This window comes from Strix uralensis, chromosome 16, assembly GCF_047716275.1.
Source record: "Strix uralensis isolate ZFMK-TIS-50842 chromosome 16, bStrUra1, whole genome shotgun sequence".
Classification (NCBI taxonomy): domain Eukaryota; kingdom Metazoa; phylum Chordata; class Aves; order Strigiformes; family Strigidae; genus Strix; species Strix uralensis.
The window spans coordinates 12,544,838-12,571,068 of record NC_133987.1 but is presented as its reverse complement, the minus strand read 5'-3'; the positions used below and the strand labels follow the sequence as shown (position 1 = coordinate 12,571,068).

At 35.7% G+C, this 26,231-nt stretch overlaps 1 protein-coding gene across 1 annotated transcript in view; it reads left to right on the top strand.

The window, feature by feature from the left end:
- Positions 1–26,231, top strand: part of IQCK (IQ motif containing K) — a 44,359-nt gene that overhangs the window by 15,169 nt on the left and 2,959 nt on the right. The window contains exons 7-8 of the mRNA XM_074886049.1: positions 5,862–5,946; positions 11,778–11,889. Of these exons, the coding sequence (XP_074742150.1) occupies positions 5,862–5,946; positions 11,778–11,889 (197 nt within the window). The remainder of the gene's footprint in view (positions 1–5,861; positions 5,947–11,777; positions 11,890–26,231) is intronic.

Here is a 26,231-nt window from a genome sequence, read left to right as displayed (position 1 = left end):
ACAAATGTGCAGATACAGGGAAAACAAATTTATCATGGCTTTAATGAAGTGGACAGCTAAGATGTGTGTATATATATATGTCTATAAATGGTTAGTAAATCTGAAGTAGTGGCTTTTTGCCAAATATCTGTATATGCATATATATATATAGATTTTTTTTTCTCCCCCCCCCCCCATTCTAATTAGGTGAAGTCTGCTGGTCTCAGCTGCCTTTACAGTTGACTTCATTGTCAGTTCTCAGATGGCCAATAGGGGTAATTCTGCACGGGTGACTGATTTCTTTCTTTCCGTAATGTGCCCAGTTTCTACAGGCTTTGCTTTCTGCACACTGCTGTGTTTCACTGGTCTGTATCTAAACCAGCCATGTTTAAAGTATATTTGATTCGCATTAATTTTTTTCTTTCATTTTCTTTAATAACTTGAGCTTTAAATTTTTTGGGGGGGGGATGTGGTGAGCAACACATTTAATTGTAATAACAGAAAAGTCCAACAAATATATCTGTATGGATGTTACTTTATGTGGGTCCAAGTAAAGAATTGCCATTCCAGTAACATGGCTGAATACAAGTTAATGAAGGAGAAATTTTTGACTTAAACTACAACTGTGTTAGAAAATTGCACAAAGTTTATGTATAAAATATTTATATTGTGTAATGGTGTTTTATGAAGTTGAGGTTTTATGGCTACAAATCCTAATGCAGTGTTGGAACTTGCTTCAATTTATGTAAAGATTGTTAAAATGGCAATGAGAAAATTGAAAATGTATTAGTGGTTTGTGACATCTTCCTAATAGAAGTTAGAGCACTAATTGGAGACTATTTTTGCTGCTGTTAGTTATTCATGTTTACAGGATATGAGGTCTGGTCTGAAGTACACAAACATAGATGGAAATTTCCCTGTTGACATGAGTGGACTTTGGAATAGGTCTGTGTTTGGTTTCCTTCAGTCCAGGACCACAAACACTCTTACAGAAGAGAAAACCGAGGCGAAACAATGTGACTTGCAAAGTATGTAGCAAGTATGCAAGCACAGAAGGACTGAGTTTTATCATTACAATGGACAGGTCCTCCCCAAGTGCAGAGCATATTAAGGGTGAAGAAAGCCACTATAGCTTTCAGACAGAACTTAAGACAAAAAATACTTGGTCTTTTATTGTTTTGGCATGTTCTCACTGTTCAGACTTCTTGCTGTGCTTCCTCTAATTCCTCTCGCATTCTTGTTACTGTTCACCTGTTCCGCCTCATTCTTCTGTCTGTTCTGTGACTCTACCTCCCCACTTACCAACTTTCTCATGTTAGTTCCATACTATCTTTTCTTTTTACCATGTCTTTGCTTCATTATAAATAGGTAAATAAGTATATAAACAGTTTGTATGTGTTAAATTGTATGCATATTGTCACTATGATCCCTTTGATAATACTTCTGAGTGTATTTTTGTAGTTTTATTACTGTAATATTTTGCATCTTTTGGGGGGTGTGGGGTTTTTTTCTTAGAATTGTGGCTGAGGTGGAAATGAAACAGGAAATTTAAAAGTGAAATGTTTTGTTTGTTCACAACCTATAGCCTTTGTATTTGAGGATATTCAAAATACAAAAATGTATTCAAAAGACCATCAAAGCAGTGGAAGATGCAGGAAATGGAGAGGGACAAAAAGGGTCAATATATATATATATATTTATTCTTTATTTAGCTATTGACAGTATCAAGGAGCTTTTATTTGGAGAAGGTGATAGAGGAGAAGAGTTCAGACAGTTAGCAGGAGTCACACTTCAAAATGTGTGCTAGCTTGCACTTCCTTTCTTCAGAAGATTAAATTTGATTATTCCCACGTTCACAGACCTTCAAAAATGTACTCTCCATATAATGCACAAAAATGTTTTCTTACATATTGTAAAGATTTTTTTCTCCAAATACTTTTCTCTTATCCTAGTACATTTAGATTACTACGAAAGAAAACCTGTAGTTAGTAATTTCTCTCTGTTGAATAGTTGTATTAATACTAACAGTGTTACAAGGAAAGGTTCACACTCAGTTGGACCTGTGAAAATGTTCCAGGATGTTTTTGTCAAGTGTCTGTGGGAATATTTCCCTGTAAGCCTGTGAGGCTCATACAGTGATGGTGTAATATGTGATTATCTAATTGGTTTTAAATAGCAGGTCAGATAAAGCAGTATTTCAGTGTCTGATTGTTTATGAACTATCTTTTTTCTGCTTTTTGGGTAAATGATCTTAATAGTATCTATAAGCAGAGATTTTTGAGACATTTATTTTGAATCAAAACAATACTTTTTCATCATTGCACCCTTGCAACTCTGGATAGGCATGTAAGATGAAGTCTTAATGAAGGCAGGTGCTGCTGTAATATTTCTAGATTTTCTGAGTAGGAATAAGAAATGCTGAAAATATAAAAGAAAACGACTTTGAAAAATTTCCAGAATGATATTTTTTTGGTTTTTCAGACTAGCATCTAAATTTTTTGATTACTTTCCAAACCAAAGACTTCCTCAAAATCCTTTTTTTAAGAGTTACGCAGATCACCATGGTAGTTTAGTTGCATCTCTTATACTTATCTCTGTTCTTTAATTTGTTCTTTTGTCTTTTAGATTATGAATTTTGCAGTGACTCTGTCATTGCCTGTGTCCATACATGATATAAATATTCAAGAACAATAACCATCACAGTCAAAGGTGAAATGGTTGTGGCTGTTTAATATGGCAGTAGCTGTCATACTGAAACTTACAGGCCTCCAGAAGGCCCGATTCTTGCTATTAGGGTTGCTTCAGCCTTTCTAGATACAAGCTTTCTAAAACCAGAGAGAAACCCTGGTTGTTCATTGACTGCACCTGGATAGTGCCCCAGCACTGATGCTCTCTGTAGCTAGAGCAGTGGTCCTGCAGGCAGCTAGCTGTAAGGCTGGCGGTTACATTTGGTGGTTGTCTGTTACTGTTAGGGAACAGATTGGAATAAAATGAGCAATTACAAAATCCTGAATTATATATAGTGAAAATTTTGCTTGATTAAATTTTTTCTTATAATTCCTTTTCAAGGAAGGAATCAGACCTCCTATTTCTAGGACAGATTGGGAACTTAATGGCAATTGGGGTTTGACATTACTGTGTAAAAATACTGACTGTATACAGTGTCCATCAGTGTGTCTATGAACCCACATAGGTTAGCTTGTCTATTCTGGTGACAAGATAATGGAGGGCCGTTTTTCCCCCTTTTTTGAGAGTTCATTGAGAAACCCAGCTTCTGTCATGAGGAAATCAGATACGTGTTTTCAGTAAGAACCTTTTCAAATACTTCATACATTTATTTAATGCAATTATGCTTTATATTTTCTGGGTGCCAAATTCCACCTGCATAATGTAATATAATTAGTAAGTATCTCATAATCAGTATCTGTACAAGTTTCCTCAGAAAGCAAGAAATGTGTTTCTGGAATTTAACTCTCCCCTGGTCAGTGTCTGCTTTATTCAGATTTGGTAAAATACAATACTTAACGAAAAATCATTTTACTGATGCTCTCTTACAGGTGCAACTTATGTTAAGCAATATATCTGGTATATATATATGAAAATAGATATCAATATATTTAATGTGGGGGCTTTTAAGATTGTGCATAATCAAAGACTAAATAAGCAGTACATTTTACTGTCAGTTTTAATCTTCTTGGAGGCATACAGCTGTCTTCTGCCACAAATGACATATTCCCTCTTTTCCTAGTTCACTGCTGAGGGGTGATTGCCTCTGCTCAGACTCTATTTTTATTTGACCTGAAGCCAATGCGTATATCCTCTCAGACAAAACTGGACCTGGCATGACTTCTCTTCTTTAAAGCTGCTCTGTTGGAATGATTGATATTTGACAGTGACTGCTGTACTGAAAATTAAGTCCTGTTCTTGATTGATTTTTATATTGGTTTCTCAAATTTAGTGTTGGATTATAAACTAGACATTTTTCTAATTTGAAAATGAAAGCAAATGAATGCTAGAGTTGGCCTTGCAGGCTAGGAGAAATCTCAATTTGTTCTTTGGAGATGTAGTTATTCTTAGAGAAAGTTCAATGTCTTTGATATAACCGCTGTAAAATATGTAGGTCTTTCTGTGATTTTCCCACTCTAAGTTTTGGTTTTCAGAAAGATCAAAAATAGAACAGAGGATGAAAGCCTATCAGCCAACCCAGCACAGTCCAACTTCATATTTTTAAGTCTGATTATAAGAAGCTGTTAGCTCAAGAAGCCTTGCTTGTCCAGCACTTACCATGTCCCTTGAGCAGTAGAAATGCTAATTAATATTCACAGAGCTAAAACTGTTTAGCTTAATGGAGAGACTTCTTTTTATTTTTGCCTTATTTTTACTCTCCCAAACAGACCGAGGTTTTCTTTCACATTAAAATAAATGTAGGCCAAAACTGAGCTGACATGATGATGAGACCAATTTAGCTGAGTACACAGACTAAAACGGTGTAGTCAGTGTAGCATTAGATAATAGTTAAGATTGTGCTCTAAGTTGAAATGCTCCTTCAGTGCAGACAGGCCCTAAGAGAAAGACGTCAGAGAGCATAGGAAGCTTACTAGGGCAGAGACTAATATGAATGAAATTAAGTGAAAGGAAAATGTAAGCTGTCAAGCCTCCTAGCTTGAGCTGTAATATACTGTAAAATAAATTTCCAAAAGAAATGGCAGAAGTAATGTTTTAGCCAGAAAATGTAAGACTGCATAAATAGCTTGCTAATTGATGGTCTTTGCAGTATATGTGTCTTTATAGTATAAATACTATAAATATTGTTCCTGTGTGGGTTGCATGTGTCTGTAGATGATTGCTGCATCTAAATTCATAATGTTGTGGTCTTCCAAGTCAAAGCTGTGTTCAATCTGTTTCCTGTGCATGGAGAGTGGCTCTTTGCAGCCATTCTAACACTGTGCCAAGTCTACTGTTTATGACTGGTATCTTCAGGAGTTGCAACATTATTGCCCTATAGTTCATTAGCTTTAAATTACATTTATTATAAAAGAAACTATATAAATTAATTTTGTCTTGTCCTTTCCAATGCTTGCTTTCTGATCATTGTGTGTGAGAAGTAAATCAACATCTATAGAAAATGGCTTTTAGGAAGAAAGATTTGATATAGTGATTTGAGGTTTTGTAAGTGATGGCCTAATTGTAATTATAGTTTAGAGTGCTTCCCATTAAAATTGGTAGCAACAGAACCACCAAACATGCTTTCAAATTACTGTATATTTTGGCTGAAAATTGTTGACTTCACATATGTATTTCTTTTATCACCAAACAATGTGTATATGCTATCAAAAGTAAAATTTCAGCATTTTAAGAACTTGTTTAGACATTTCTAAACATGGATCCATGGTTATGCAGATACGACAATCATTACTTTTTTCAGTACATTTTAAGTGAAATCCTAATGTAGATTAATGTACTAAACTATATTTACATTCTGTGTATTTAATGATTGTTATAAACGTTTATGTCATAAGTCATTGTTGCATGCACACTAAAACCTCCTCTGCTTTACAAATGGCATGCTTATTTCTCTCGCCCCCCTCCTACCACCACCTCAAACCTTAACATAATAGTAGGAGTTTAAAATCCATGTAGAAGAATAAGAAAGATTACTGCACTTGATGTGCCATTCGTATATCATTTTAAAGAAGAAATGATTGTAGCATACATAACACAGAATATATTTTTAAAGGAGATATTCTTTGCACATTTTCTTTGGAGCAATAAGAAATTGTATCTTTCAAGCTCCTGAACATTTTTTTTATAAAATATGCTGTTAGGAAAGAAAGTATTTTACATTTATAGGCTGTCTGTTTACAAAACATGTTTTTTTTAAGTCCTAGGCCACCAATTCCTCTATCTCTCCTTCTATCAGAAGAAGAAGCAAGCATAGTAATTCAGTCCTTCTGGAGAGGTTATCAGGTAAGAGTAATCTATAATTATTTTGCTTGATGTTGAAAACCGTAGGACTGTGAAGGCCCCAGGGAAAATCCTTACATAAATTTTAAGTAGGGAATACTATAAATAGCTGCTGAGACCCCCATGGTTCATTGGCTTTGAATGTTGCTCTTCCTTATGCCTAGTGACTACAATTTTTCATAGGCATTTATGCTGATGTGATCTCACTGTTTTTCTCAACAACAGAAAATCTGCAGAAATTCGATTTTTAAAAATACAATTAACACTGAACAATTTTAATTTTTTTTTAGTTGATCTTTGGCTAGTTGCTAAAGGTTGAAGTGTTATTTTTCTTCATACAGGGATATGTGAGTGAGTGTGGAGATGCACAATGAGAACTGGCGAGGCCTGTTAAGAAATAAAAGCATACAGAAACAAAGGACAAAAAATAGAGACCAAGAATGAGACAGGAGATGTAGGAGAGGCATGAAGGCTGTTATTCAAGGAAAGAGAAAACAAAATGGCAAGCAGATGTTGCAAGCCATGCTAATAATACAACACTAATGCAATCCTCAATTTAAGGGGGAAAAGCAAGGCGCATAAAATAAATACAAAGAAAATTGGGGGGTAACAGCCATGCCAACCCTAGGGTACAGAGTAAATTGTATTTGACAGATTCTGTCAAATATTTCTTTGAAAGGCTCTAACACCTTCGTGCCTTGGAAAGAAATGGATTTGAAATTCAGGTGACTTTGGTGACAAAGAAATGTCTTTGTCTGCCTTTATCAAAATTTAAGCATGTATATAGCCTCCAGGTATAGCAGTAGTTTCATTGCAATGGACAGTGAGACATCTCTGTCTGTACGTCATGTGTTCTTTAAATAACAATCAGTATAAAATACTCTGTTAAGTTCTTCTTTACTACTTTTCACAAACATGAATATATGAGTGGCTACTATAATGTGCCATGCAGCCAAAGATGATGAAATACCTTGAAATGGTCTTCTTGACTGGTAGATTTTTGTGACACTTTCTGCTTGTTCATTTTCCTTTATTCTTTTTTTAAACAGAGATGGCGTTGACACTAACATTAATTAGCACTGACAATATCACTGCAGACTCCTTTACAGTGGAGTATTGCAAAGGCAACCATTATCCAATAAGAGTTATGTTTGCTGAACAGTACAAAGTTGCTCAGATACCTTGTGCTTCTGCCAGAGCTTCTGAAGGGCGCCATCCTTCCTTGCTATATATATTAACTTCAACATTTTCACAGTAGTATTTATCATTCTAAACCAGTTCCCAGAAATGAGAGAGAAACTGTACCTATAAAAAGTAGGAGACATCAAAAATACTTCAGACTATAAAAGTAGCTGTTACATGTTTTAGCTTATTAGAGCTGAAAGATCTTGGGTTTTTAAAAATTAAAATTTAAATTAAAATCAGAATATAAAATAAAAATCATTTGTAACAAGGTGCTACACAAGGCAATGTGTTATCCTGGGGCTTGTAAATTAAGAGAACACTAAGCATTACATTAATGATAAAGTATATTATGAAAATTTACCAAAGAATTCAAATGATTTGCTTTTAAGATAACTACCTCTGTCAGCTAATACTGCTTTATTGTGGTAATAACTGAACACTTACAAATAATGCCCTTTTGCATTCTAAGGATATTGTGTCAGTATTTTAAATTCTCTTCTGATGCTTTTCATTAAACCTTGTTTTATAATTCACAGAATTTGGAACTTTTAAACACTATTATTGAAATAAAAATTTACACTTTGTGATAACATTGAATAATTAAACAAAAGCACACATACGTATTTTACTGTGGTAAAGGAACAGTGTACTTCATCCTTGGTCTTCTCAAGGTACACTTTAAAGGACATAAAATCACGTGCCATAGGTACTTGTTTGAAAGATGGATGAAGAAGGATTCTGGACAGGCTGTTGGATTTCAGAAAAAGTAAAAGGCTCAGAAATCTGGGCAGGATAGTTTTGTCTTTAACAATGCTATCCCAAATGTGAGCCTTGTAAGCGTTTTATTCTTAAACATTGTCATATAAAGTGTGAGAAACCACAGCAAGTTATTTTTCTTAGACATATCTTCTATGAACTCAGACCATTTTTGAGATATTTCATTAACCATATTGATCTAGGCAGTAGAGTTTATCTAGTTACTAACTGACCGAGCATTGTGTCTTCTAATGATACTCCACTTGTTTCTGACACATATAGCTGTCTGAGTGTGCCAGTATCAAAAACACATGGCAATCAGCAAAAGTGGATCAGGCAGTGAAGATTTTTCTATATACAGGGAAAGAAGAGCTATAGGTACAGAATATTGAGAACTTTTTGATAATAAAGCATGATCAATGTAGTACATTCATCCTTACCTGAGGCGAATTGCAGAAAAATACTTGTTTTGGTAGTAATACTTAATGTCCGCCATCAACAAAGTCCTCGTTACAATCTTTCATACAAAGACATTGATGAGTACTCTGAAAATTATTTCAAGTTTAATCAAGAATTAAATTCCAGAACAAACAGCAGTGGAAGCTAAAACTGCCAAGTACTCTAAGGAGATCAAAAAGGAAGATGTCATCTTGAGGGGTCTCTTTGAGGGTGAGGAGGAGCACCAAATAAGACTTGAGAGAGCTCTGTCAGCAGAATTCTTTCTCTTTACTTTTCACCATCCTCTTTTATTGAGGTTCCATTCATTTGTCGTGGGCCAAGGCAGTAGTCAGTGTCTGGTGAAAACACCTGACTGGTAGGTATTCATTTTCCAGGCACTTTTCCAATAAAAGATGATATATTCCTTCACCCCTTTACTACGGAATCTGTGCTTGGTGCCATTTGTTTTATGGGGTCTTTTTAATCTTTACAATTTGCATAACTGTTCTAGACTGGGGATTTTTCATCAATACGATTTCCTCTAATGTCTCTGGTCGGAGCTTTAGTGTTATCCTTCCGCTATTGCACAACATATTCTCACCTAGCATTGAAAGCCATTTATTTTGACTAAATCTTGTAATATCGTGAAGTTTAAATTGGACAGCATTATGTAAATATTCAGTGCTATTTTATACATAAATATTGTTTGAGCAAAAGTTAAATCAGAATTGAAGCAGGTTTGTATCTTACAAAGTGGTGGTGTGCTTTTGCTATCACAATTTATATTCCTTTCCAACAAGTTGTGGCTACTAGCAAAGGCTCAAACCCAGAAGGTCACACGAATATTTGCAGTTATTTACAGCAAGCGTAGGTTCAATCCAAGTGACTTGGGTAAGAGTGAACTCTCACTTCAAAGTTAAGATCCCTTCGGTGCTTCATGCATTGCTGGTCTGCAGGAAAGCCACAACAGTTGTTTGGAGAAGACTCTTGACTCTGATTATTTGTCTGGAGATTTGTTGCTGAGTCATGGCTTTTTAATCATGGTAGAATTGCACTCTGATTACAAAATAGACTACTTGCTGAGAAATTATCACAACTATGGTAAATTATAATCTATTAAGCATATTCGGAACATGTTGATAGTATTTTGTTAAGTTCTTGTTACCTGTTTTACTGCAGGTGGCATACCTGTGTTCCTTTTTCTTTTCTAAAAATCTCTTTGTTCTAGGAGCTCATGTTCACTGCTTGGATTTAGTGTTGGACTTTGGAGTATTTGAATCTGACTATGCCTTTATCTCAGAACCCTGTATTTTGCTATGTATTTCACTATACTTTCACTGTTTTATTTATCTAGGGAGAGTATACAGAGTCTACTGCCTTTTATCTTTTAACTGTTAAGAGTTATTGTATTCGTGTTCAGTATACCGAGATCACTATGGCCCTGTCACAAGCCAAAATACATGTCTTACATAGCTGCAGTTGTAAATGGACACTTCCTTTTATTTCAAAAATTTTATATTTAGACATAGAGGTAGTAATTTCTCTATCTTCCTGCCTCTTTCCTGTTACTGTCATTTTTATGTCCCATAAGCATTCCATTAACCCTCTCCTGTGCAGATAAACTGACTCCATGTAATGGGGAATTATGGGTTTTATAAAAGCATACATGACAGTATAAAAGAAAAAAATGTCTCTTGCAAACCTAAAGAAATTATCCTGTGTTTGGGATTATATTTTATTTTTGAAAATAGTCTTTCATGGATTTAATAGAAAATGGTTTTGATTTTTTTGTATAGCTGAAAAGAAGATCACTAGTAATTTTTTTAATTACTAAAATTTTGTATCAACCTTGTAAGAACTTCTTATAACTTTTATAGAAGATACTACAGAACTATATTAGTATAATGAGATATTATTAGAGGCCTAAGAGGTATCTGATGTCAAGTCAGTGGGTAAATGTCTTGCCTGTCTTTATTGATCATGTAACCTTGTATTGTATTTCTGCTCTGCCAGTGCACTATCTGAAATATAGCAAGCTATCTTCTAAGGGAATTGAAAAGTGTTATGGGAGTTCAGCTACTGTCTATTGCATTCTTAGCTGCACCACAAAGAAGAAATTCTGGGTGGAAAGAATACTTTTGATAAATAATTTATATTGTTTTCTTTAAGTTGCTTTTTTTTAATTAGTGGAAGACTAAGTCCTATTCCTTTTCTCTGTATGTATATCAGGAAAGTGGGAGGAAACCAGAGTGTAATGAAGTAGAGTAATAGAGTTCAAATCACAGAGCAAACATATTACCTTATCATGTAAGAATAAAATAACTATGAGAAATTTTCTAGAAAACTAAGTAGTTGGCTTCCTGAAAGCAAAAATGTGTCCAGGAGAAACCGAGCTTATTGCTGCTTGTTTCTACCATGTTATTCAACATCAGCCTGAATTACTAGGACATTAAATCCTAAAACATAATGACCTTTTGTATACATAACGTTTAGAAAAAACCAGAAACTACATTTTTAATAATTCTGTTATAAATTGGATATGACTCTAAGAGAATAATCGTTTACGATATCTAAGCTAATACTAGTATGTCCCCTTCCCACTTCTGTCCGAAGGACAGCATTTATTCTGGATTTTTGTTCTAACACTGGAGGTAGTAATTTTGTGAATGACGAGGTAGACAACTGGCAACACACTGCTAATTAATTGAATCCTGCTTAGAACAAGTTTAAGTATCACAGTGTAGAAGCTGTTGATGCAAAGCTAGCTCCTTCATATATTAGTAGGATCTCACCAGTACAAAAGCTATAATAGAAGAATTCAACTTAAATCTTAAATGGAGTCAAGGCCTGTGACTTTTGTGAAGCAGAATTACAGCTTTCATAGGGGTGATTGACTGACAAAGAGTAGTTATAATGTAATGCATTCCAATCACTTTAAATAACAGATTAATGGCTCTGCTGTTTGTGAAAATTGTATGGCTGGGATTGTCAGTAAGCCTATTTGCAGCTGATAGCAGGTGTGAAGTCGTTTGCTGGAATAAATTTTCTGCCTTATGACCCTTCATGCTCCTTTTCTGCTCTATTATGTTGGTCAGTGGGTTGGTTTTATAGTGTTGTGGTTTTCTAAAGGCACTAATACCCTTCAGCAAAATGCTTTAAATTTTAATTAACTCAAAGAATAAGTGTCTCACTGCAATCACATTCTCCTTGGTAATCAAAATTATCCCCTAATTGGCATATTTATGTTTTCAGTGGGGTTTGTCAATTATGTGGTTTTTATTTCTGTATAAATTGAAAACTGTAAACCTTTGGGATTGTGCTTTTCTATCAGGCCCAGCAAAAAGGAGGGATGTCACATATTTGCCCAGCCACAGCCCCACGAAAAAAATTGTATCATCATCTTGGGTAACATGAACGTATATAATTTTAGTTGCATTTTGGTTTGCCTTTCCCAGGTCCGATGTGATAGTGAAATACAAGAGCTACGTCAGTGGCAAAAGCAGTTGAGAGAGGACAAAAACATTATTAAGAGGGTGAAAGAATTCTGGACTAAGCAGGAAGCCAAAGGTAAGTGAATTAGATTGTGTATTTTAATACTTTTTTTTACATTGTGTTGAATTTTTATACTTAGAGTTGTATTAAAAAATAGAACACACAGTAGGACACTAATCCTGAGTGAGAAGAGAAGGTAATGTCTGGTGGAAATGCCTGTCTGTTTCTTTACAGTCAGTACTTACCCTTGTCTGTTTAGCTGAAAGTGGCAATGAAAAATACAGTACAGGGCCAAAACTCAATAATTTCAGAGGACTATGACAATGTACTGGCACAGTATTTCCTAGGGCAGGATCAGACCTCTACCAGCTACACAACATGTAAATACTGATTTTTACCAGATGGATCATAGTACACATTTTCTGAACTGTACTTACTTATAGCATAAGTTGGCCTGTACAGTTCTAGAAAAAGGAAACAAACCCCAACAATTCAATATAATTGCCAAGGGAAATGAGGCCAGATTGCTTTAGGAACCAACTCTGTAATATATTTCCTTTTGCTCTGATTGTGGACAGGACTTTACTGACAGGGCTAAAGTTGCTATTTGTTTACTTAGGCCAAGTGGTGTAATTATGATTATTCGCCCAGCCTCTTTGTCTGCTAATGCAGGAGAATTCACTAGCTCCTCAGCCAGTCGCATTTTATCAGCCTCTGTGGGCTGGACTCAAACGTGATACGTGTTGGGGGATTTGAACTACACAACTATAGATGGAGGTGAGAAGAGGTCGTTCAGCTATGTTGTTCATGTGTTGTAGAGAGGGAAAATTATGTTGTACCAGTCACCACTGTGTGGTCCTTCAGTCTGATGGCACTGTCACAGATGTGTTCTCAGACAGCTAATCTTTGCCCTGAACTACATAAGAGCATTCAGGGTACAGTTTCACACAGTCAATTGGATCAAACTGGGAGCTGCCAAAAGGGTTGATCCCACTCCATAGCTCTTGCATCAGTTTTAGATTGTGTAACTGCACCATGGGTTTGGATCAGTGAGGGGTTCCGGTATGGGGCCGGATAATTTTCCACAATGTTGTTGCAACATGATTGTTGAACCTAACACAAAGGAGAAAGTGCCTGGGGAGAGAGTGATAATGACTTTCAGCAGCCCACAGCTTGGTTAAATTGAGCAGAATATGAGATAGTATTCTTATACCTGGTTACTGTTCATGACTGAGGAAGTGCCAATCTTCGGGTGGTTGGCAGGAGTTAAAAGCCAGGGGCAAATCATGGCTTAAACCTCTTCAGCTCAGTATACAAAACCACATCTGTTGATGCCTTCATTCTGAGCCTCATTTTATGGGACTTCACTGGGAAAGGAAACACATTTGAATCCCTGCAAGCTGAGAGAGTTTAGAATCAGGTTTCTGTGAAAGGTTTTAAAATGTTGAGTCCTGGTCTGTTAGATGCCTACTATCTAGAAAAATCTACAACTCTGGATTTCAAGTGACAGAAAATTGCTGATGTGCAATCTGGAATTAGGTAGTTTAATGGGAAGCCTGTGTCCTCTGTGTTACCTAATGACCTAGGCAGCTTTTCACTCACCATTTCGAGCTGCCTCTATAGACCACGCCATTGTTTCATTGGTTCACCTTCAGGTGCCCAATTTCTACACATCTCAAGTCTCAGCTGAGACGTTGAGTATGTCCTGCTGGGTCTTCACTCAGATGTTTTTTTCTTTCCTTATTCTCTATGCAACTGTCCTTTTTAATTAAATTGAGTTATTTTCCTCATGCACAGATACAAACCAGGGTATTCTGGAATTAAGTGTTTGACATCCTCACAGTATGCTTTATTTTAGACACTACAGTTAGAATGACCATACATAAAGAGTATATTAACATCACTGCTGTAGCAATCAGGACATGTTGTAAGTGACTAGAGCCTTGCAATTCCTCAGCAACTCTAGTCTTCAAATCTTTTGTGGCTATTGTTCATTTCAAAACTGTCCTCCTTTTTAACAGATGATACAACTAAAACTTCCCTATGAAGCATTTTAATTATAAAATAGTCCAATGTCTGTAAATGTCAATTAACAGCAGTCAGGTCATTAACCTGATGCCCTGCAATTATTCTTTCACTTTTTATTGTGCATCCATTCTATCTATCATCTGTTACAAGCAGATCAGGCTAAAAGGATGGCATGAAAGTTCCACACATTTTCCTTTCTTCCTTTGAAATTTTTGCCTAAAGGTGAAAGAAGTTTCTCCTTTCGCATATGTGAAGGAGAAATCTGTTACTAGTAATGATCATTATAACAACTGGGATTACAAAATAGCCCCTTGTTTTCAGTTTTCTTTATTTTGATGGCTTTTCCTTCACACAAAATAAATGTAATAGGCACTCGGGGCTAATAATAACATTTTAAACAAATGCTAGGCTCTTTCTTGTGTGAAAGCCCAGCACTTCCAGATGGGCTACTTTTTATAATACCAGCAAACACAAAGTTATAAATGTATAAATTCTCAAGCTCTCCCACTGGCAAATCTTTGATTCCCTAAACTTCTTTTCTATTATTTCTTATTTGTGCTTGCATATCTTGGATAGCGTTAGTTTTTAGGACATCTAGTCAGGCTAATGTTACAGTTGCACTGTGTTAAGTTTGCTGTCAAGCCTTCTGTAAGTGTGTGCAGAACACCAACCAAGTCTGCCATCAGAACTGGCTAAGTAGGTATTTCCACTGGATGTTTTCTAATGAACACAGTGTTCAGTAGTTACAGTATAAATCTTTCCAATAAATACCTTAATACATGGTGCTCTTGTAACACAATTTCTCCTCTATTGTGTGAAGTGGAACAGCATTTAAACCCACTCTCACACAACAGCTGTGCAGCAAACTCTGGGCAGTAGTGAGTGCAAACATTTTAAATTGTTGTTCTGGATTTCTGAAGTAATCCACATTTTGTAACATAACATTAAGTGAATCAATGGCAACTCTCATCCTCTAGGACAGTGTTCGCTGTTAAAAAGCTGCCTCTACATGCCTCCTCCTTTAATCCTCTGCAGTGCTCACCTGCCAGTCACATGCTGGTACCACAGGGTGATTTAATGTTTGCAGTTGAGAGAATCACATTCAAGTACTGCATCCACCATGTTCCCCAGGGCCTGGACGACCTCAGCAACTCCTCCTGGCTTACCTATGCTAGACAAAGCTCTTGCACAGAGGGAGGTCTGTCTCCAGTTTTGCTGCTTTCCCTGTGATGAGAGATGGTGACTGCAGCAGCTACTGGATATTTCTGTGGTTTGCATGTTTGCAAGTGCAAGAAAAAGCATTTTCCTGGTGGAGATGCTTTTCCTGCACAAACTTCATGATCTCCAGGGAAAATGTGTGAGCTGGTTTGAAGCTCCTGCTGGCTAGCTTCAGCTGCATCATGCTATTTAATAGAATATGTCCAGTAAAATCTGCTTCCATTGTAGTACTGCAAGGTATATGTATACACCCTGAGTTAATTAGAAAATAGCCAGTGGATAAATCTACTTTTCCAGTTTCAATTGCAGAATTAGTTGGTGTTCTGTGTACACTTCAAAATGCTTGACGCTCTTCCAATGTTCCTTCCCAGTGTTAGTTCTTGTCATAAGAAGGAGTCTGCATTGATACTGGTACTGATACCAATACAAATAGCAATAGATTTCTTTGAGTAGAAGATTTCTTTGAGAGGCAGGCTTATAATTAACAAAGACAGCCATGAATGACAACCTCAGAAGTGCCTCTGCATGTCTACACCAACAGCAGGTCCACAATGAAAACTGTTCCTGCAGGTTGTGTTTCAGCTGTGAAGGCTTAAGTATGAATACAATCTGCAGAATTCTCAGGGTAGATTTTTTAATTCATAAAGACAGTTAAATATCAGCTGATACCAAAGCCGTCATAAAAGAGTAATTTTTCAGAAGACATTGTTTTCAAAACCTTCTTTTATATATCATGGCCTCCTCAGTTGCCTTGCTATTACAGTATTATATATTGCAAGGTGTTATGAGCTGACATGCTTTTCTGAGTTTGCACGGTGCTATGTGCAGGACCTTTTGATCACTGCTTCACTTAATTATGAAATGTTCAGAACAAGAAGAATTTTCTTCAGGGCAGTATACATTACAGTACAAATACCAAAACTGGAAGACTGTCATGATTTTTTTTTTTTGGTCACAGCAGCTTGTTACAAGGGCTACATAGATTTTCCAACGTTTATTCATATTTATATTGCAATTTTAATCCACAAAAGATCAGGTTTTATTTATCAATCCATGCAATTGCCTAAGTGATGTTTTATAGCTGAAAAGAATTCATTCTGAGGAGCAAAATTGTACATCACAATAGGGAAAAACTGCATTTATATGTGTGTATGTATATGGGGTGTTCATATGCAGTAAGTGAAGTAGAATTCTTGGATTTAGTAACTTAGAGCTAGAAGATTAAACAAAGTAGTAACTACTAACAGTGTATAAAAATGATGAAAAATAAACTCCATAAGTTGTCTTCAGCAGACTTGACTGATATGTAAAGAAGACTCTGGCAGAGCAACCAAGGTTTTCTTTAAGTCTTTGTGGGATTTCATAGCCTATTTACTGTGGTTTATTAAGAGTTTACCTTGACAAAAAAAGTAGGCATTTTTTTTTTTAAAAAGAGACATTACTAGATCTGAAAACAGTGGATTCAAATTTACTATGATAAAATTAATCTCATTATAAATTTAAAAAACAAAAGCCAAGTTCTTATCTTTGTAATACATGTTTAATTCTGTCAGTGTTAATTTTTGAAAAATTGCATTCCTGAAGATGATGATAGAAGTTGACCTAGCAGGCTTGCTAATTCCTTTTAAATGATTGCAGTGTAATGTTTGTGTTTTGGACTCTCTGTTTTCAATTTGTTAGCATTTACATCATCCCATCAAGACATGTTTTTTCACATGTTCCATTGTCCACTATACCAGTAAGAGTTACAAGTGCATACGTTTCCCACTTATTTCTAAGAAATAAACCTATATATTTACAACATACCACTGTGAAAAAGGATGCATGTATTAGATTATACAATCATAGTTTACAGTCTTCATGTATGTAAAATCTTGAAGGTGAAAATTGCAAGTGCATTTTCAGAGGACAAAATGAAACCATTTTCAAAATGTTGCAGCTAAGAAAAGTAGGGGCTAAGGGTGGAGTGGACTGTGTCCTTTGGCAGTTGAATTGATTCAAAAATATCCTGTCTCTGAAGAAATTTAATCTTTCCATAAACTATATTTATGTTGTTTTGGAGAGTAATGTTAGTGATAAGATTTCCTTTGCCTTCTTTGCCAATTGTTTCAAAAGGAAAAACAAATTTCCTTTTAATCACTCTCACAGAGATTTCCTGTCATCAAATCAATTATTTCAGGACTCTAGGACACACAGCTGTTTCACCACTTCAAAGAAAGTTGTAAAATTGCCCCTTTTCAATTTTTTTTCTTAAACCAGTGCAAGTTCATCTTGCTGATATCACATTAGCTTTCAATATTATCACATTGTTTCTGTAATTCCTTAACTGAGCTCTGCTAAGTTAATTTAAGTGTATCCATACATAAAATAGCCTTGGGGCCCAGACAGATGGCTATTTGGAAACAGCTGTACTAGTTTGAGAAGTTACTGTCCAGGGGTTTTCATTATCAATCTCAGCTGTGATGCCATAATTAATTTTGTTAGTGCTCCAGCTGCTCTTATTTCTGCTATTATTATTCTGCTGTTTATTAATGTCGTTAAACCCTATTTCATTGTAAAGTCAGCAAGGTTAGTTTAAACTGCTTTTACCAGTGATTCAATCTAACCCAGCTGACTTTGTGCTGAAGTGGATTGTGAACAGTCATACAATAACGAATAGCATAATACAACTACTTCTTAACCTTGTCTTTCTACACATTTGGTTGAATTAATTAATTCAGTTAATTCAATTAATCCCCTTTAATTAAACCACTGAGTTCTTCACATCAAGCAGACAAAGCATTTATTGTTACTAAAAACTCAGATGTCACAAATAAAGCATTAAGATTCATGATCAAAAGAAAAAGAAGAAGAACTTTTTAAAATAGGGCAATTCATTACAAAGTTAACTACATTAAGAATAACAATGAAGTATCTCTTAAATTTGTATATGACTAACCCTGTTTATTAGCTGCCCTAAACAGTGTTGAATCTAACTGTAGGGGATGAATGGTGAGCTGCCAAATAGCTTTTAGAAAATGCTGACTCGGGCAGTAATGTGATTCTATTGACACTACTAGAAAGATCAGCATACCTTCCATGAAAATATCAGCCAAAGACTCGGTTAATGTGAGCTAACAGTCAGATTCTGCTTTGTTGTGGCTTTCAGCACAATGCAATGTAGACCTTTCTTCAAGGATATATTTTAGGCAAAGATGTATAATTTTATGAAAGTGTGTTTGTATAATCTTGACCAGTGTGATACTTAAAAAGGATATTGAGGAAGCCAGAAATGTAAATTGGTTGTAATTAATAAATCCAAAGTCATTCTTAATTTATTTTTCTGGTTTCAGGAAGTGTGTTAAAACATGTTCATTATTATTGAAACAAATAGTGAAGTTTCAATTTTCAGAATATAACCAGAAGAAAACACTTTGGGAGTTTCTTTTCAAGTAAGGACCAAAAGTCTGATTTTTATGGGGCAGCTAAGGTGATCCAGCAACTCTCCCATTAAAAAGGCAGTCCTGTGCTTCCTTGCCCAAGGCTTCTGCCATCCTCCACTAGTGATCATGGCTTCATGGTGAGTTGGTTCAGCTGCTGGATCTGACAAAGAACTGCTCTTCAGTTCTGTTTTGCTGCCCCTTGGGTTAGTTTTCTACTGGATCAGCCTGATAAGCTGACTTGCCCAGTAATGACACAATCTTTACATCCAGTATAAGCAAAATCGTGCAACAGTAATAGAGGGAAGGAAAACTGCCCATTTGTGATGGCTGCTTACTTTTAGATCAGCTAATCTGTCCTCTGCCTGCTGTGTCATGTGAAACTATACCCTACACGGTATGTCTGCTTGGTTTGGTAGGCCAGGGTATAATGTAGCTTCATATAAACCACTGATTCTCCCCTCTCCTTCACAGCATGTTTAAAGTGTCTTTTTAAAAATTTGTTTGCAATTCCCTATTCTTCTTTCACTATATCTTTTATAGTATTTGTTACTAGTTTTGAAAAGTGTTCTAGGGTAGAAAGTGTGAAAACTTTGTGTGAAAATTACTTTATAAATTAATAGCATCTTGCAGGATTGTTGACCTTTGTAGTGCATATGCCTGCTAAATTTCTTTTGACTGCAAAAAAAAGGTGTGTTTCTTTCAGCCTTTACCTAAAATCATAAAGCTACAGCATTCTTAGCTGACATTTTGTTTGCTATACTGCTCCACTGCTGTAACATTACATTCCACAACATGATCTATATTTAAGGTGTTAAGAAACTCTTAACAGTTTCTACTTTCAGACTGAAAATGTAGAAAGAAGCATGGCGCTCAAGACTCAGTTTAATGGCTCACAGCTTTAGACTTGTAGGAAGAGAATTCTCCCCAATATAGCATAGCTGATGGGATAAATTTGTTCCAGAATACGTTGCAGAATTTTAAAGAAATATAACCTTCTACAGAAAATATGGCTAATAAAAAAACAACCTCCAAAGGATGTGAGTGAATAGCAGATGAGTTGGGGCTTTTTATTTTGAAGATGATGTCCTTTCTGATTTTATTATTCTGATTTGCTGAAATTACTTTAATGTAAATTTATTTAAATAGGTGATTTAATAACCTGCATGTTATTTGAGATCATGTTTGGCAGGATGTGACACAGTGGCATACACACAGCGAGACCTGCTTTTGGTTTCCTGAGGCTGATGTTCTACCATGAGATTGTCTCTTTAGAAGAACTTCTTTTCCCAGCGTGCCTTTATCTAGGGCTGTCCATATAAATTTTGTCACTATCTGCAGCCTAAAACATCCATTTGAAACTGGACATAATTTGCTGTATCTTCTTGTTTTCTAGCTGGTATCCCACATAGCTCCAGTCATATTTTTGCTTTAACACTTCCAAGAAGAAATAGGCCTTTGCTTTTTGGTTAACGATCTGGTTAATTTGATTTGTGTCTCCACGCAGTAGACAAACCCCATCTAGTCATGATTCTGAGTAGTGCATTATGCAGATGCAGTACTGATGAGACATCACTGGAAATTAAAAAGTATCTGTCCTACAATGAAAGGAATTTGAAAATATTTGAACTTTTTAATGAAAATACCTAAATGTTCATTCATCACTTACGTGAACAAAACACTCCACTGACACTGTCTGTTGTTGCAATGGTTATTTCACTGCTGGTGTGCTGTTGGAAAGACCATTGGTTCTCTATACCCTGTCTAGTACTCTCAACTGTTTTATTTCCTGAGGGCTTTCTTTTCTTCTTTTTACCTGCATAAAATTTGTAAAGTTTTCTTTTTCAAAAGCATTGTGCTTAGGGAAAACAGTAAAATAAAGATATGTTCCTGGTTTTATGGCAAAAACAATTGTGACCCTATTAGCTAGCAGTTCTTACAGATCAACCATAGCCTTGGCTTTGCGAGGTAATTGGTTAACAGCGAATGTTAGAGTGTGTGGAAAATCTAGTTGAACCAAACTGAGACAGAAAGTAATCTTCACAGCAGGTGTGGGGTTGATTTCCAGATACAGGAGGGAATATTCCTTTACATTCCATTCGATTTTCAAGCTGTATTTCTGCTTTGGCAGTAGAAATTATTACTTACCTATACTAATAGATTTTAAAAATACTTCTTTCACAGAAAGAATCTTTTCCCTTGGGAAGATGCAACCAGCCACATGCTGAAAAACTCAAAATGTAGGTGTTCTGTCACTAGAAAACCCTTGAAAATATGTATGAGATTGCAGATAAAGGGGGGAACAGGCTGCATATTTTAGGAGCGCTAGAGCAGGAACAGATGCATACTGTCAAGAAGCAAGGAAACGCAGTCAGTCACTCCTTATACAGCTGTGATGTGTCTCCACCTGAATTATGAGGAAAGATTTGAAAGCTAAATATGCCTACCAAGTTAAGAAAGTTGAACAGGGGAAGTCTAGTCTGCATGCTTTTGAAGCATGGCTGTATGTAATCGTATCAAAGTAAATAATCATATCACATCAAAGCAGAATGAATTGAGGAAGGGAAAAATGTTAAATTCAGTACCCAGAAAAAAATGGCTACACTGTGAAACTTCTTGGAATTCATTCCATAAACAAATAAACATCTGAGTATAGTCATGTGCTCTAATGGATCCTTATTAATGTGGCCATAAATGAAGTTACAATCACATGCATGTTTGCAGGACTGAGTAGTTTCCCAAGGAAAATATTGAAAAGGGGATATATATATAAATGGGACTTCTTACATTAGGCTTAAAAAAATATTTAAAATGTACTGTAGGTAATAATGCTGGATTAGGAAAAGACATAGCTAATGGATTTCTTAAAGACTGTACCTCTGTGGTTTATTTGGGAAAATTCAGCTCAATGAACCGTAAGGAATTCATCAGTTTTATGTGAATTTCTTTCTTTCTTTCTTCTTTTTTTTTTTCCACTTTCACCAAGGGTGGTTGAAATGTGGTCATATTTTAGGAAGATTTTAAGCAAAATAATTTGTTTTCAATTTCAACTGCCCTCCTTTTACTGTAGCTGTAATTCTTTAATTAATCTCATTATGGAGCTCAGCTCTTTAAAGTGTGAGCTCCCCATATTCCATGGTTTTACACTTTTAATATATGTTATATAACATATATATACACATATATGTTAACATCTGACATGTTGAAGTTATTTTGTCAAATTATTTTGTTTCAAACTGAGCTGTATAAACAGGTTTAAATTGGAAGGCTACTTGCTGTCAGTAGGACACTGCAATTAAAAGAATTTGACTCTGCTTTTTTTTAAAAACATTTTTTTGAACATTACAGGTATTCGGTTGTTTCTGAAAACAAAAGTGCTGCAGTCAAAATGGTTTAAAATGGGTTCATATATGTGATTGCTTTTGATTTAAAAGCACATGCATAAGGTTTCAGTTACACAAAAGACATTAAATTTTTACTTTTTTTTTTTTTTTAAAAAGAAAATCCAAGAACAAAGCAGTGCCGATAGCTGAGTATATGGTGGTTTTCATCAAGCCTAATTCAAGATGCTTGAGATGTTTCTGAAAGTTTAATCTTGGCACTAACAGCTGAGAATGTAGTGATAAAAGTCATAAGACTCATGATGCAGATTCCTCTTCATTGGTCCACACCCCGGAGTCGGACGTCTTTGAAAAGTTATAAAGATTACAGTAACATTTCATTTCTGAAACTATGTTGGGAATGTTTGAAAAAAAAATGAAAGATGATCATTTAGATAAGCTACAAAATACATGATATTCTGAACTGTGCTTACACAGGCACAGCAGTGTATCTGCTAGCACAAGTCTGAACTAATCCTCCAGTACCAAAGCTGTATTTTTACCCATCACTCTGCAGTTGTTAATAATGATTTGTAATGGAAAAAAGAAAATTGCAATTTGGTGATTTTTCTGTGATTATATAAACATTTTTTTGTTTGTTTGTTTTTCTGTTTTAAAGGAGAGGAGAAATTCTTCATGGGTTTTGCAATCTTTTTTTTTTTTTTTTCTCTTTTAACCTTTTCAAGGTAATAGTGAAAAAATGGGAACATTTTTACTGAAAGTTCTGTTTGTGGTTTTTGTTCATCATTTAGATATTCAAAACCAAAATTTCTATTTATAACTATGAGACACATTAAAAACCTGGAGAAAAGGCTGTCACCAGTTAAAAAGTAAAACATCCAAATAGTCCTGCAGCAAAACTGGACTTGAGACTCTTTTGGTTAAAAAAAAAAAAAAAAGAGGGAGGGAAACGCAGGAAGAGAAAGACCACAAACTGTTAGTGGAGCCTTAAAATATGATTCAGAGATTAGCAAAGAACTGGGTGACAGACTCCAGATCATACAAGCTACTTGCCCCTGACTTCCCTTTAAACCCAGACTGCGATATTAGTCACTTGGACATCTCTTTTGATGTAACTGTCTTTGTTTTTTACCTGATCATTCGTTTTAGTCTGTGTAAGAGTTTAAATTTGGTGACTTTACAGAACCTATCATATTTTGCAAGTAGGAAACATTTCAGAAATAAGAGTGGCTAATAGGTATAAATGCAGTTTTCACAGGGCTGCCCAGCAAATCTGGCATTCTGGTTTTCTGCCCATGTTGGCTTCTGCCTGTAAATCCCAAATGCTTTTTCCTGGGGACCTGCCACTCCGGAATGATTTCTCTCTGTTCCTGGTCAGTTCTTTTTATTTTCACAATTCTATCTTGACTATTTACATGGAAAAAAACTGCATTAATCAATGCACTGAAGATGTGCTGGTTGCCTTCATTCTGGATTTTCCTCTCAGTCCAGGGTCTTCTTCCCTAAATGGTTGTGTTTCTGTGGTAGTCTCTTCATGAGTCTCATGTCACTGAATGATGTGGAGGACACTTGGATAATCAGTAGCAACACAGTCTCCAGTATATCTAATTCTGTGTAGTTTGTTCTCTCCTAAACTCAGGTGTTCATGGCAGTTGTTCATCTAATCTAATGCTTGTATCTTCCAATATTTCTTTTCTCTTTGTACACCCTGAATTCTAAAAATGCCATCCAGATATATTCAAATGAATTATTAATCTTTCTGTCAAAATATTAAACAAATTCTGCTAGAAATCTTTCAGTCCTTTTTTCCCATTACTGGCTGTTGGTGTTTTGGAGTCTCCTGTGTGTCAGCTCTTGCTTCCCTAATGTGATCATAAGTGAATTAAAAAATGCCCTAAAATTGTTTGTTCTCTAAAGTTATGGAGGCAAGACTAAGCATTTTACAAACTCTGTTGCTGATTTGGAGAATTAGGTTTCTCCTGTCACTTTTATATATCCCTTTTGTAGAAGCCTCTTCTGATGAGTGATCCTCTTGACAGTTCCATTTCAGATTCATGACTAGCAGGAATGTCTATGGGCATAATTTTATTATTTGTTTGTTTGTTTAATATATCTTTTTTCAATACATCATTTTCCTATCACTACTGACTGAAGATTTCCAGAAGTGAAAGGTTTCACTCATAATTGCGTATATGCTGACTTCCAATAGTAAGAGGCTAAAATTATACACACTTTATAAAGAACTGTCTCTTTAAAAGTCAGGTCTTATTTCAGAAAGATTGCTGGTGGCTCCAATTTCGTGTTCAGGCTTCTTTGGCATTTCATTGGGAGGCTAGGGTGAAACTCCTTTCTATATATATATTTCACTCTAAGCCCCTGCTAATAAGTTATTCCAATAGATTTTCTTTAATGGATTTTCATCTTCTTATAGTCTGAGTCTATGGTATTTTTCATTACTGTTTTCAACTGTTTAAATTACTAAATGTAATTCTCATAGTTCTTACGATTTAAACAAAATAAAGAGTGTGGGTGTATAAACCTTTCATAAGCTACTGTCACAAACCAGTTGTATTACACAGTCGTGCATAAAGTAGGTCATAGTTTGTTTGCTGTTATGCTGAAACAACCAAGTCTCAAACCAGAACGTCAGTCCTGGTTCTGTATTAGTGCATTAAGATGAGGGAAAATTGTGTCTATTATCCAACATAGATGGTAAAGATGTTTGAACTTAATGCATATATAAATAGGACAAAGGCCAATCCTCAGATGTCTAATAGGAGTTGTGCAGATTTTTGAGTACTCCACTCCTGGGAGCTAACCAAAACAGTAAACCCAAATATATTCAAAGCCAGTGCTTCCTTTAGCTATCATCTGTGCCTCAGCATTGTAACACATACATGATAAACTATGTCAAATGAGCTGCATTTCCAAGGAACGTGGCAGACAAACTAATAGATAACTTTATTATAGTAGGAGTAACAAGGCAAAAATAACAGTTAACAGTTGTGCTAACCTCTTCAGAGCAACCCCCACCTCACTTCTAAGGAAATTAATCACAGTCTCCCCTAGTGCTTATTCTTGTAGTGATGGTTATAGTGTCCTATGATTTAGAACACGCATGTGACTAAAGCATAGTTTAATCAGTTTCGGTCTGTATTAAAAAATGAGCGTAATGAGACTGAAACCTAGTGCTAACAAATTCAGCTGTCCTGACAGTAGAAACCCTATGACCTAAATAGATAGAAACCATAATACTGGAAATAAGTGAAATGAGATTATTTTTTTAACTTACATTGTCATAAGGGCTTCAGTTGCTCTGTATTAGGACTTAAAACAGGAGCCAGTGTTTTAAAACTGTATGAAATACGGTGATCATGCTGCCAATGATCATGATTGTGTTACTTCTATTTAAATCTTATGTTGCACCTCCTTAAATAGTGATTATGCATTCTTTGTAGATAATTTTCACGCTTTCTGTTACACAAAGATCTTGGGAGTTAAGGTGTTTGTAATTTTCATAGGAGCTGAATCCAGCCTTCTGTGAGAATGGTTTTTTTGGCACTGCCCTGAGACTGGCAGCAGTGCACAGTTGCAATCGCCACTGCGTAACTGGCATCCTCGGGCAGTTTGTTCTGCCCGGTTATGTCCATACGCCTTTCCCCAGCATGCAGGAAATCTCTGTAAAGAAAAAGACATGGTCTCCACTGCAGTAGAATGACAGTTCTGCAATGGTAGGAATCTGCCAGCATAACTGCACACAGTGACTAGGGACATAGAGGGATAAAATGGGAACTGTGATGTTAAAGCTCAACTTTTTTTTTTTTTTTAATGCAACTGAAAATAGAAATGAGTCTTTCTCTTGCTCTGTTAAACGAATTATAGGACTCCTAAGACTGAAGTCATTAAAAATCAGCATATGAATGACATGACTGTAAGCTAGTTGTTCATACTGACATTTACACTATTTATTGCTTTTAGGTGTGTGTTGTCTGAAAGAAATGGGTTAGATTATCAGCTAGTATAAGTTGTTCTAAACTTCACCGGAGTTATGCTATATACAAACTAAACATCTTCCTTAGGCATTTCAAAATATTTTAAGCAATTTAGTTCCATTTGCAGTGTCAGCCTGAAAATACATTTTTCCAATGGAAATTTCTAGTGAAAAGACTTAGAGCAGGCAGCTTCTTTCCCCATCTTTCCAGCTTATCTGAATCCTGTGGACGTCTTGCTTTTCTGTCTGCATAGGAAGCAAGTATATGTTGAAAACTATTTAAATAACTGCCTGAAATCCAGATTCATGCTGACAACCTGTGCTTCCTGGTTAGCGTGATTGTGATTTGAAATTGTTATGCTTAAGTAACACAGGTTATGGTAAGACACGGACGCTCCTGACTAAAAGCACTGCTAGCAG